Source organism: Aptenodytes forsteri, unplaced genomic scaffold (assembly GCF_000699145.1).
Source record: "Aptenodytes forsteri isolate BGI_AS27 unplaced genomic scaffold, ASM69914v1 Scaffold167, whole genome shotgun sequence".
NCBI classification, from domain to species: domain Eukaryota; kingdom Metazoa; phylum Chordata; class Aves; order Sphenisciformes; family Spheniscidae; genus Aptenodytes; species Aptenodytes forsteri.
This window is the reverse complement of record NW_008795926.1, coordinates 2,460,623-2,474,634: the sequence shown is the minus strand read 5'-3', so window position 1 is coordinate 2,474,634 and position 14,012 is coordinate 2,460,623. Positions and strand designations below refer to the sequence as shown.

Genomic DNA, 14,012 nt, shown 5'->3' with positions numbered 1-14,012 from the left:
CAGCCTCCCCTTTGTTTTTACCAGGTTTAAGATCTGATCTTCCAGAGGTACATCTAGTATGCAGGGGGAAAAAATAATTCCTAAAAGTCATTTCTTATAGTTAACTCCCAGAGATTTTTTTATTTCATATTTATTTTATAATTTGCTTAGTACAGGAAGAGTAGAGGGAGCCATGCATGACTTGGACTTTTAGCAGACTGGAGAGTAGATGAGGACATCCACATTAGTAAATCTCCTCTTTAACCACCCTGAAATTGCTTCTTTCCACTTAGTAGTGAAAATATGGGCATTCCCCTTTTTTTTTTTTTTAAAGAGATTCTGGCCCAGAACCTGTGAAGGAAGTTGTAAGGAATAAGAATTGATCTGAGAAGAAAAATATCCCCCTTAAAAAAGTCAGGTGGTAAAAAGGCACTACATCCACTCCACTCTTCCACCTTTCTTTTTTCAACAAACTCAATTTCTGCCTGGACCAGTTGTTGTCACTTCAGTTTCATTGCATCTTCATAATATCATAGCAATAACTTTGCATCACAAAACATTTATATGCCAGGGTACCACAAAGCCATAAAGACCCAATTGCAGTGCTTAATTAAACAAATTTTATTTACTGCCACATGCATCCCATTTCAAGCAAACTGAAATAAATATTTCCTTCTATTATGTTACTCAAAAACACAGCTATCTTCCTTTTTTGCTTTGAAATATTCATTCTTTTTTGGAAGAATTACTCACTCCTAATGAATTAGTTCTTTTCCTTTATCTAAATCAAGGTCTTTATTTTTTTAAGAAGCAGCCATGCAGTATATTTCATATTTGGTTTCCACATATTATTAATAAGCCTGCAAGATCTGACCTACGTCCTCTGATTCCGCCCCCCCACCCCCCCATGAAAATCAGTATCTGGTGATTTGGGGTCTGAAATTTGTCATAAAATACCTGACATTTGGTAGAAAATTTAAAGCAATAATGATTTAGCTGACTATTTCTTCAAGTGGTAGGGGAGTTGCCCAGTCCAGTGGTTTTTGTGACCCAGGTGGTTTCCCTGTTCCCAGCCTGGTAAAGCCTAACATGGTGCATTTGTAGGCCCTGGAGATTCCCTATATACACTTACCAAAGGATGCAACTGCTGTAGTTCCCATTCACAGGTCAGTAGTGAGGCTGAGAGCATTTCCCAGAGAGACACATATGTACAAGCACACACAACCACACACTGCGCAGTCCAACACAGGCAGAGCAGAGCCTTTACCAGCACCTCCCTAAACACTAACAGCACTGACATAAACAAGAATATGGATAGCCCATACGCTGACTTAGTCCCTTTCAGCACATGCAGACTAGAGTGAGACCCACAGAAAATGGATAAGAAGAGGATTTAGTAAGAGTAGGGCAGATGTAGCTTAAGAAAAATCAGCATATTGCTGTTGTCATCCAAGCATGCGTATGACCCCACATAACTTTTCAGGAAAGGAGAATTGACTCATTCCTTGCTTTGACACAAAATAAATTAATAAATACAGACAAACTTTCTTCTTTCTCTTTAATTTGGGAATTGCTTCTGTGCAACTCCTGAGAACTATACCTCCTGCTGTATGTCATCTTATTAGTTGTTCTGCTGCTGTTAAATGTATCTTCATTTAGATTGCACCCTCGTGCCACTTCAAAAATTGGTATTTATTTTCACTGAAGAATAAGTTAGTTTTTAAACCAGTTTGAAGGAGAAAAAGAAAAAAAAAGTGTTAAACTTTATCCAAAGGGTTTCTTTTAGAAATACCAAAGCATTAAATGCAGGTTTGAAGGTGGAGGAATCTGTTCTTCAAGATTCTAGTACAGTTAAGATTTATTCCAAAAGTTCAGGTCATGACCCCACAACATGTTCCCCTGAGCAAGACATATCTCTACCTACTGCTTCCACTACACTCACATACAGTAGTTTCATGTTTGCACATGCTGAAGACCCTCCCCTCCCCACTGTGACTTCCAGCAATGAAGCTTTTCAGATACAGGACACTTATCGAACAAGAACTGGGGGAAAACTGATCTAATATTGTAACACTAAAGAAAAAAATCCAGCAGTGATCAATTAGTTGGATTTACATGCAAATATATTTTTAAAAAAGTTTTCTTCCAGTGCAGCTCCAGAGTGATACAAAACCAAGGAAACATGCAACAGGTTCAGCAATGTTGCCGGTGTCTGCAGGTCTATGAGAACGTAGATGAGTCCAGAATTCGGAAGTCGTGGAAAGGCTGATGCCTCATGAGGATGCCATTGCTGAAACCAGCCAACAGCTCTAAGACGCTTAGCACAGTACAGCACCAAAATAAGTAAAGCATGACAAAATGCAACTGGTCTTCCATCTTCTTTAGGCAGCCTTCCTGAAAAAGCTGCTCCAGATGACCTAAGTCACCCCTGCAGTGAGAATACTTCTCCTTACAGCAGCTTTCAGGGACACGAGTTTTTTCAGCTGGAAGACGCCAAGAAGCAGCTGTTGCCTTTAGCCAGTCTGTGTAGTTTTGGACCCCACAACACCGCAGCTTCCTCTGTACTGCATCCACAGCCCTGCTGCCAGGACCCTGGGAGTGTGTCCCATTGTACTGATAGACGAGGTAACCCATAGTGCTTTCCAGCTCAGAAGCCATCCGAATAGAGTAGAACTGTGCCAGAACCGCCGAAGACATTTCCAGGCAAAGAAGGACCAGCAGCAAGTACATGAGAGCACCTTGCCGATAGCGGGACATCTTAGCAGAAATAGAGATAGCCAAAACTCCAGTAGGTACCAAGATAAGTGCAGCTGCAACAGCCAGCCAGCCAGGGAGAGACAAGAAAGACTCCTGAAATAAATATCTGTAGTTCTTGTACATCAGGATCACAAAAACTCCACCAAAGGCCAGAGCTGCAGCAGTGCCCCAGAAGATGAAGCCTAGGAACCTCAGCAGAGATCTAGCAAAGGGCCTGAGCCAGGAGTCCTCATAGCGCCACAAAGATGATGACAACACCACCACAGCTCTAACTCTCCTCATTCTGCTCACTGCTAGCAGCCCAAACCCTCACCACCACCATTTAAGAGGTTTCCACCCCACTTATCCAGGTGCAGCAGATGACATCTCCACCCAAAAACAACTTGCAAGGGAGCAACACTGATGAGACTCACCCAGCACAAAGGCTAGGCCCTGCTTGCATCAGCTAACCGCATGCTGAGCTTGTTCAGCATAGCCTGGAGAAACCAGGAGGGCATGTGCCAAGCTTTCAAGAGGTCATTTACTCTGCTGTCATTGGAGACACTTGCATTTGAAGGAGGACGACAGCTGAAAAAGGCTGCACCCTTTGCTTTACTACATTCATATGTTAAAGAGCTAAATATAGAGAAATAGTCAACGTGGTAGCCAGCAGTGCTAGTTCAGATCACTTAGACTGCCCAAGTGAAAGAGGTAACCCAACTATCAATCCTACAGCAGTAGCCAAGATGGCAACAAATGCACAAGTCAGTCTCATTAACAAAGGAATAGTTTAAGCAGAGCTATTCAATCAGGGATCTCTGTAGGTAACACTCACCTAGACTCATTATCCTTCCCAGTACATTTACCACTCATTAGGTTTTATGAGGGGCATAATGATGTTAATAATATTTTTCCCTTTCTTACTCAGCAAGATTTCTGTGTAGATTACTTCAATTACTCAAGACACCTGGATGAGAAATCCCTACCATTTCACACGTGTACCCCTCAGTTTGCATCACTAGTGATTTGACTGAGTGCTGTAATGACTGAATATAAACAACAGTGAGAACTGTATTAACTTTTCCTCGTGTGTAAAGAAACTGAATTACACACCAGCTAAATGACTTCACAACAATCCCAAAGGGAATTAACGCCATTTATCAGCCAGCAGAAGAGCATTATTACTCAAACATATGATACAGAAGAGCCAAGCAGGATGGGAAACCTGCATAAAACTTGCCACAGGCTCCAGGAAGGCAGATCCCGAGGCCAACAGTGATTCCCTAATCATCCTGATGAAGTCCTGTAACATCCCTTCTGCTTCTCAAGATGCAGAGCAGGGCTAATACAACAGGCATACGTAAGGGGGAATACAGATAAATGATTCTCATTTTCAGAAACATGAGCACCTGCAGACCCTACAGAAAATCAGAGTAAGTCGGTGCTCAGATCCCTGGAACCCTGGAAAAGTCTCAGCAAAGCTGATAATCCCACAACTGTCAGATGTTTTACAAGGACCTATTGCTGTTATATATGCTATGCACACACAGATGTTGGGCTGATCCCCATCAAAATGTCTTTCTATGTGCTGTACAAACATGTCATTAAAGCTAATTATTTTTGAATGAGATAAATTGCTTTTATTATTTTTAATCTTTCCATTAACAGTAATTAACATGCAGTGATTAACTTGTTAAATCTTAACCAAATGCTTCTTTCAAAGCTGTTCTAGGATGTGTGTTTTCCTGCAACTGTTCTCTGAAGTCTGTGTCTGCCCTCTGTCCTGTTCAGCTTGCTGCTACCCCCAGCCCTCCAGCTGTGTTGGTTTTGCTGCCATTCACTTATTCTCTTGAATGCCTTTTTCTCCGATTTCTATGTTCTGCATCAGGGAGAGGGAGAAGGGGGGGAACAGACAGAATTTCCCCTCACATCTGTACACACAGGCATACTATACTGATTTAATGTTTCCACGATGCAGAAGAAACATATCAGAAAAGTGTAAGGAAACACATCAGAAACATAACAGAAAATACCGTGAGGAGTAACAGCTGCTTATTGCTAGTTTGCAAGCTTTGTGAAAAAAGCACATGAATCTGCCTCTTTTCCTTTCTGCCTTCCCCCATGCTTATAAAGCTCAATGAGATATTAAGAACTGAGTTACAATACTATTTTCCTTTAGCTTATTCTGCAGTCTCTGAAATATATTAGAAAGGCTCAAACTATCTACAGGAGAATTTTACTGCACCTCTTGTTCATTTCAGCCAGGATAACTGCCATCCCCTCCCTGAATACAGAGGAGAGAATTTCAATGGTTATTGAAGCCTAAAGGCTCTTATCTTTCTAAATATTCCCCAAATATAATAATTTCCCATTTACTTAAATCTGACTCTTTGGACCACTGTGGGGTTTTTTTTATTTCTTTCATATGGCTGTGGGACAGAGACTGAGAGAGAGAGAGAGAGAGAGGGGTGAAGCAGCTTTTGTAAGTGGAGGGGTTTGTGCTGCCGCAGGCTCTAACCCTTCCACTGGTACCTTTGTGCTGACTTAAACCCACGCAGAGAGCTGTGAACCGGCCCGCGGGAGCAGGGAGCCATCCGCACACAGCCTCCTCCTGAAGTCAGGACTTTTGTGGCAGTACAAGCGGACATTAGAACCCGCATGCCTGCCTATCTGCCACAGGAATCAGAAGCACCAACACTAAACGTTGACTGGGAGCCAGTTCCCAGGTAAGAGCTCTCAGTGCCCAGTGCCATCTGGGGGGATGGAGCATACTCAGCACCATGCAAGAGGAAACTGCCACAGTGGGGATTAATATTGGCAGGGCTGTCTAAAACGCCTCACCCACTTTGTGTTAGGTAATGCATACACACTCAGGAAGAGGGCTTCTGCTCAAAATGTTTGCTGTCTGGTAAGACAGGCAAGATAAAGAAGGACAAGGAAAATATAGAACTGGTCCCTGCAGTACCCAAAAGACCTAACTGGCACCCTCAATAGCACTGCATTTGTGCTAAATAATTTTACCTGTGTGTGCGGCCAAAAGCTTGGAGAAAGCAATGAGTGGAGGTATCCATCAAGGGACTGTAGTGTGACAAAGAGAGTATAGGTAAGGCAGAATAGAAATGCTCCTCTGTTTTCTTTCCAGTGGTAAACAGCATAACATGATAAATGCTGTTCCTGCTTTCTCTGGAGTTCTTTCTGCTTATGAACGGATGAGTATTGAAATTCAAATGTGGGTGTAACAGGTAATACATCGTAGATAAACTACTTTCTGGAATGTTGCTGAAAGTATAATCCTTCAAGTTAATAAAATGCCAACTGTGTGGTTTTTGCATTCATTGTTCTAGCAAGCAATGACTGATGTTGAATGGCTCTGATGTGCCAGGAGGTCAAAGAGGTTTGTTCCATGTGGGTCCAGGAGTGGGACCGGAGAGCCGTCAAGTCAATGTTGTAGTTGTGCAAATGCAACATAGGCAGATGACTAGACTCATTTTAAATGACATGTACTGTCATACAGATTGATCCGGGAGCACATCCGAGCTCTTGCTGTAATGGGCAACAATTCAAATCAAGATGGCCAGTTAGTCCATTCAGACTTGCGTGAACAAGAAGAAACCAAGAGGTGACCATGGGATCGGGGCACAGTTAGACAAGCCCATCTTCTAAGTTTAATACAAACCTCATATAAAATGAGACAAGATCTCAAAGCTAGACCTTCAGCCACCGCATTCATTGTGACACAAAAGAGCCCTAAAGCTGTCTCAAAAGAACAGTTGGCATTTCCCCTGTAACCCATGCCCACGTGAAGCTACTGTAGCTGGACCTTGTAGGTGAAGTTAAAGCACTCTGGAAGAGGTTTGGCTTGAGAGTTTAGAATATTTTTTAAAGGACTTGTTAGATTAAAGTACACCCATAGAGTAAGATATGACTTTAAAACCTTACTAAAACACAGAGGGTTTTATCAACTTCATCTAACCCAGCTTTTACATTAAGCTTCTCCCCATCCCACCCATCCTCCTGACCCCTTCAGCTGGTGGAAGCTGGCATGTGACCCAGCAGGCTGGCAGATCCAGAAAAAGTGGTAAATGGGTATCGTTGATATCACTCCTCCCTTCACTGATCCTGACCCTGTCTGCTGGCCCTGGCAGTATATCTTTCCCAAGCTGAAGAGACTTCACACACAGTTTTTCCAACTTCCAAGAAAAGCCCTGGCTGCAGGTAAAGTGACAGCAAATAAATAGTAATATTTGGTGAAAAAAAACCTCAAACTTTGATTCTTCTCAATCAGATCATTCAAGCTATGATGGGTAGTCAAAACACCACGCAGCAGAAGGACTGGGTACCAAGCGGAAAGCTATTTTTAAAAAAACTGAAATCTGGTAAGAAGTCTATTGGCTCTTTGGGAATAAAAAACATTTTTTTTTTGGAGACATGTCATATTACAAGATCACTCTGACAGCCCAAATGCAAAAAGGATGAACAAGCCTGGCTGGACCCAGATCCTACAGTCACTGCCATGCACAACCAGTTGCCATAGTAACCAAGGTCAGATGCTGTTGCCTTGCATGAGACTAATACCTCTCATGGAAAGCTTGAAGCAAGCAGAGGAGATATGATTGTCACTTCCTATTCATGGAGAAAATGTATCCTCCACAAGAGCTGATTTGCCATTGTGCAGGTGTTTCAACTAAAGCCAGTCAGATGTTTACCCCTGGTTTTGTTTGCCTGACCAAAAGTGGCCTTTTTTGTAATTGAGGAACCGCATCAAATGCTTTCAGGGCTTTTATTTAGTTTTGCTTTTAACATTGCAAGTTTTCATTGGTATTGAAAATACTGAAAATCAAATGGCAAAAATTTGATGTTTTCATGTAGTTCCCTCTCTTTCCTTTTATGAATTGAACACAAGAAAAAGACTAAAACTTTTTTGTGTGTGTGTTACAGTTTATTTTTCCCCTCCTATTTTTGTTTGCCAGTCTGGAATTGTCATAAAATATCTTGGGACTGGGATGAATACAGACTATCAAAGAAAAAAAAAAGAAAAAAGAAAAAAAAACAAAAGCACTTTCTGTACTTCCATCACTTCGGAATTTCAGAAGTTGGAGAAGACTTTAAAAGACAAAGAATGGCAAAAGAAAAAAGAAATTAAAATGAAAAGGAAATTTCTTTTCTTTTGTTAGCCTTCATTTTATTGCAGCTGGTAATAAAATCAGGCTGGAGGAAAAGGTATTTTGTAAAAACTTCAGAAAATGAAGAAAGGACAGAACACTGTGAAATTCAAGTCACCTTGACATTTAAAGTATTTTGCGACTTTTTTTTACATTGTTTTCAACCATCACTAGTTACAGTATTTTTCATGTGAATGCAGTGTTCTCATTTTTTTGCATACCATATGCAAGATTTCTGGGCACTTTCTGAAGTTATAAAAAGATTTTTAATATGAAATAGAGGCCCTTTAATCGTTAACTCATGAAAATAACTAACAGATTTCTCTTTAGGGAGGAAGTCAGAAGTGTCTGAATACATTATCTGGAAGCTAGTAAACTGTGTAAAGACCTGACAAGAAGCGTACACTTGTCAGAACTTCCCATTAGTAAAGTTTCTTCTCTGCTGGGTCTCCTCAGAAAAAGGAATCCTTATAGGATGCTTTTTACTCAAGAGAAATCTTTCATGCAAAATGGGGCTGGACCCCTGCTGGGCCAGCGTTCTCCACAGCAACACCTGTGAAACCTCAGGCAGACCATGGCCATGCTGTAGGTGACATGCATGAACTTTCTACTTGTGATCCTTTTGCTCAACAATGTAAATGAATCCAGTTGCACAGCCAAAAAACAGCCACTTGTGAATAAAAATTTTGAAATCTTTGTTTCACATTGATACTACAAAATCTATATACAGCATCCGGGACAAATCTTTCAAATTAATTTTGTGATAAATCTTAAAATCAATCTCAGGGTCCTAAATTACTGAGGTGCTTTTGCAAATGTTGCCTTTGGCTACTTTGTTTCCCAGAGGACGTAAGTGTGTTTATGTTCTTCAAGCTCCAAAAACTTCACCCTTAAGTCATCAGGATTTATTACAATATGGAAACCTGGATCCCGTTGTTGATCTTACAATGTAAATCAAGGCCCAATATCGGCCTGTTACGGTTTCCTGTAACTAGCTACTCAAAACTAAGCTGAAGGGGAGATATCCAGCATGATCACATGCAAAACTTTCTTGATTAAAGGTTCACTTGAGCAGCCATTTAGGAGGAGAAAATAAAAAAACATTGTAGCAGTAATGATGTGATGAGTGTGGGATTACTTCTGAAATATTTGGTCTGGCCAGAGACAGATTCAGCAATTTCCTTTAAGAGGAGGGCATTGGATTACCCGGGTGTGAGCAGCTTGTCAGACCTCTTCAGACCTGTAATGGGAGCTCACCTGAAAGAATGAGATTTGTACAGCTCGTGCTTCATGAACTCATCTGCGAAGATGAAGGCTGGCAGGGTGTAGGTTCTTCTGGTGAATAACTGATGCCTTTTTGAGCTCATTGACTGGGGAAAAAAAAAAAATCAATGAAAACATTCATTTTGGGTTAATCTGACAAATGATTAAAAGTTCGGCTTTTCCACCAAGAGAGATATTAGCAAAGAATGTTGTCAGCCTACAAGGCAGCTGAAAATTTAGCCAAGTGGAAGTAAAAGGAGTATTTGATAGAGTCCTTTTCTCTTTTTACTGACATAGTACTAAGTATATCTATATCAAATATAACGTTCATCTCATACCAGGTTTTATAGTGACTATAGTAGAGAATTTATTTTTATTATCTTTCCTAAGTCATGATAGAAGTATATAAAATGTCAACTTTGTCCGAATTAGTCTTACAGCACATTTCAAAGAAGCGGAACAAATTTTAATAGGATTTTTATGCATTTCCATTCACATGAAATGCAGCTTTTTAGAGGAAAAAAAAAAGAATCAAAACCAAAGATATTTGCAATTTATTTCTGTGCTCTGTTTCTATCTACAGTCTCTCCACCAAACAATTGCCTTCAAGAGGTATTTTGCTTTTAAATATAGGTACTGTCACTAACATGGAAAGGGTCTATTAGGTTTAAACTCATAGAAGCATCTAAATGTAAAGCAAAAGCAAACAAATGAAAATGTATTTGAACATGGAATGTAACAACACATTTAAGGGAGAAAACGCGAACGCATTCCACTACCAGGAAAGGTGTCTCTGCTAACTTCCAGACCCAGTGACAAGTAGCACAACTTGGCTTTGCCTTTGTAGGAGTCACTTTCCTTTATTTCCGAGTTTAATGTACTCATCAAAACTCAATTTTCAAGCCCAACTGCTGGGCATCAGAGGCCTTTTCAGAAACGTCAGTGAGGTTCCCATAATGCTGAAGTCCAGCTAGGGCTACCAAAAATATCCCAGCACTCCAGAAGCATTTTACTTTCTCCCACAGCACCTCAACAGGTGTGGTTATTGTAACCTAAGTGCCTTCTTCAGCACCCTCCAGCAGAAGGACACGCACTGCTGTCCAAGCTCTGGGACACGCACAGGATGAGAAAGCCCAGGAGAGACTGTGAGACGTAGATGACCTGGGAGATGCTGTTTTCTTGCTCACAGCACAGTTTGGGGCACCTTTTGCTCAGTACAGATTATGGTCCTGACTGAGTGCTGGCTCCAGCATGAGGATCCATGCCAATAAACACTGAGGCACATGAGTATTCCCATTTTCAGCAGTCAAACAAAAATCAGAGACACAATGTGGAGCTGAGGGATCAGCAGGGAGAAAAGGATTTGGAGGACAAACAAAGTGAGCAAGTTTACACAAATTCCATTAAATGTTGCTACCAGTGAAACAGACAGTGATGAAGAGCATAGTTGCTGAATCAGGATAAACCCTACCAACAATACTCAAAAGAGAAAAAGCAGTAACCAATATTTTCTTCTTTAATCTACATCCAAAATTTGTTTGGGGACTGTCTGTAACAAAAAAATAATTTCTGTTTTCCTGACTGGCACTGTGAGAACAACCACTCAGGACTGAACAGAAAATAGCTCCATAATCTCAGCGGTAATTGCGGTCTTGCTTTTGCAGAGAACAAAATGCCAGATTATTCAGGGCTACCATGAGCTTTCATCCAAAATAAAGCAATTAGGTTTTACCTAAGCTCTCATTCCCCACTACCACCACCCACTCTCCAAACTCGGTGTGAATCAGATAAGGAGGGGGACCCATATTTCACGTGATCGGAGGGTAACTTTGCAACTGCTTGTACACATTTCTCTTCCCTCAATATTCATTCTCAGATGAGGCGTTGGAGAAATCCTGGAGTGGCACAGGCATAAGAAGCAACAGAAGCAGAAATCCATTACTTTGGAGAATTGAATAGCCATTTTGGATAGTTGGTCAGTGTCCTGATTTCGGCTGGGATAGAGTTAATTTTCTTCCTAGTAGCTGGCATAGTGCTGTGTTTTGGATTTAGCATGAAAATAATATGATAACACACGGATGTTTTAGTTCTTGCTAAGCAGTGTTTATACTAAGTCAAGGACTTTTCAGCTTCCTGCACTCTGCCAGCAAGGAGGTGCACAAGAAGCTGGGAAGGAGTATAACCAGGACAGCTGACCCAAGCTGGCCAAAGGGATATTTCATACCATATGATATCATGCTCAGTAAATAAGCTGCGGGGAGTTGGCCAGGGTGTTCAAAATGTGGTGGCCACTGCAAGTTTATGTCACTGGGAGCCAGGTGGGCCTCCCCACACACAAATGCAACCAACAGTGGAGGTGACCAGGGCAGCTTCAGTTTCTCCACGTGTCACGCTGACATATTTCTCCAGCACTATGTTCACTTTAGAAACAAATTTGTATTTACAGGCCTGTCACTGAGTGGAATACATAAGAAAGCTATTGCAGACACCTGATAAGAGCTCCGGTTTCCAGAAAACATGGCATTCAAAGGGAGTGGAGCTGACTGACAAGCAGCTTTTGCAGCCAAAGAATTTCTGCAATGCGGAGGAGGGAAGGGGCGACAGCTCAGACCGCCGTCCTTCCTAGATTTGCTTTGGCACAGACTGCGCTCTCAGCATCTTCACTTTCCCTGTGCGCAGACAAAGGCTGTGCAAAATGCCAGGAGGAAGATAGGACGTACTGCAAGCGAAATGGGAACTGAAGTCCTTAATGTCCGTTGCAGCCCTAATAGGAACAAACCTTCTCCCATTCAAGGCTTTCTCTGCTCTGGCTGTTTGCATAGGTTTTGCCAAGTGGCAGTCCCATTCATTTTAACATAAAAAAGTAGCATTGCTCAACTTGTCTTTATCAAAAAGTGCCACTTTGAAAAATGCTTTTGATAAGCCTTAAAAATACTGAAAAATCACACTAGAATGATGACAGAGCCCATCGTCCTGACTGGCATGGTAACAAACACTGCTGAACGCCACAGTGTTTCCTTACATTTATAAACCCTGGAATAAATGTAAATCCTACTAAACACACAGACTTTCTATGTTTGCATTGGTTCCCTTCAGCTAATTAACCTGCTTTATTTGTAATAAATACTTATACAATTTCCAAGGCAGCAGTGCATTCCATTTAATTAAAAACATTTTCAATATTGCACAAGTAGTCTTCCACAATAGTAGCAATTGTGGGTTTAGCATCGTTGTGTTTCAATATTCTTCTTTAATGGAGTAATGCTGAAATGTTTGCTAGTCGCTAGTAGTTAAACTGTTTATAAAAATATACTGTTCTTACGAACAAGTAGATCTCAGATATTGTGATCCATGCCTTTGTTTCACAGTGCTCCTCCGGACAAATTTGCAGGTAGCGGTAAAGAGTAGAACTCAATTGAACAAAACATTCAGCTGCCATAGTGATGAAAGCAGCAGGAACAGAAGGCATTAAAATGAGCTTTGATAAATGAAAAAGCCTGCACCCAGAGAGAAACACGAAAGCACCTGACGACGTGGAGATAACCAAGCAACCAAAACCAGGACATTAAAGCAGACTTACTCTTTTTCTCAGTCATGTCCTCATACTGACAAGTGCTTCTGGGAAGGCAGATTGCAGAAAAAGATGCAGGTGAAAAGTCAAAGTACACTGGAATCCTACCAGAGATTTCAGAGTCAGCAGAGAAGGGTCTGTGCTAAGATCCCTAGACCCATAGAAGAACTTCTGTATGAAAAATAAAGTTTGAAAACCATCAATTAATAAACAAAATTAATATAAAGAATTTTCCTAGCCTAGCAAGTAAATATTTTCATGAGTTTAACCTAGGTTAGTTTAAAATGACTGACTAGTTATCAAAACCTGGAATTAGAATTATCTAACTGACTAGAAATCAAAACCTGGAATTGTCAGGTTTCAGAAAAAAAAAATCAAAATGCTTTATCATATCTTTTTTTTGCCAGAATTTTTTAAACATTTTTGGGAAACTCCAGAGATATCTAAAAAGTTTATTTTGAACTTATTTTCCTGACAGACTTTCATTTAGGAATGACCTTTGATTTCAAGGGTATTTTTTAAAGTGCTTTATATATCATAACATAATTAAGAATAACATGTTTAAAGGACCTGAACAGTTTTCTGCAACAGTATCTCCCTGGAGAATTTCAAGGTATCTTGATGAATTTTTTTTTCCTGAACCAAAATGAAATCAGATTTTCCAAAAATCAGAACAGACAGTACATTGTTACTGGAAAAAAGACATTAAAATCTCCATAATTGTAAGGGGCAAAAGGAGATTTCCATGCATGTTTCCCTCTTCTGACACAGATCTCATCCTGCCTCAACTTCTGCAAAACCTCCTGCACACTTTAAGAATGGAGAGGTTGGTTCCAGCACTTGGCTGAATTGCCCTTATTTTCAAGAGAAATGCACCTGAAAGCTTTGAATGCTCTCTGATCTCCCTGTGGACAGAAACATGTATCTTCACCAGACGTGTACAAACAAATTCATAAACCTTCCTATTAATGAGTTAGAATTTACTTTTCATGCCCAGTAATCCTGCCGTGTGAATCAGTATAAAAGGAGGTATCTTCCCAATGGTCTTCTATATAAGAAAGAGAAAACCCTAAAACACACTCGTTTATCAATGGAGTTGATAACTCCACCAGAAAGCCTGAAGGAAAGGGGAGAGACAGCTTTCCAGAGCCCTGCTAATATAATACAAAAGATCTGGTTCTGAGCTCAATTATAAAGAAAGTGAAGTATCAAGAAACACCATTTAATTGCTGGAGTTGGAATGGCATAAATTCCTACAAGACCAAAATAACACCTAGCCTGCACATGTTTATTTAAATCAC

General features: G+C 40.6%; 1 protein-coding gene across 1 annotated transcript; it reads right to left on the bottom strand.

Moving 5' to 3' along the window:
* Positions 1–2,199: 2,199 nt before the first annotated feature.
* On the bottom strand, positions 2,200–5,375 carry LOC103903776 (tetraspanin-3). The gene is made up of 2 exons (XM_009285042.2): positions 5,234–5,375; positions 2,200–3,029 (listed from the first exon to the last, which is right to left on the bottom strand). Exons 1-2 carry the CDS (start codon positions 5,373–5,375, stop codon positions 2,200–2,202), a joined length of 972 nt encoding a protein of 323 aa, XP_009283317.2.
* Positions 5,376–14,012: the final 8,637 nt, after the last annotated feature.

What these genes read in the sequence shown, in the direction of transcription:
- LOC103903776 (XM_009285042.2), bottom strand. Translation starts at nt 5,375, where the DNA reads ATGCGGGTTCTAATGTCCGCTTGTACTGCCACAAAAGTCCTGACTTCA. An exon ending in ACAAAGGTACCAGTGGAAGG is followed by an intron (nt 3,030 to 5,233) that starts GTTAGAGCCTGC and finishes TTGGGCTGCTAG; the next exon opens with CAGTGAGCAGAATGAGGAGA.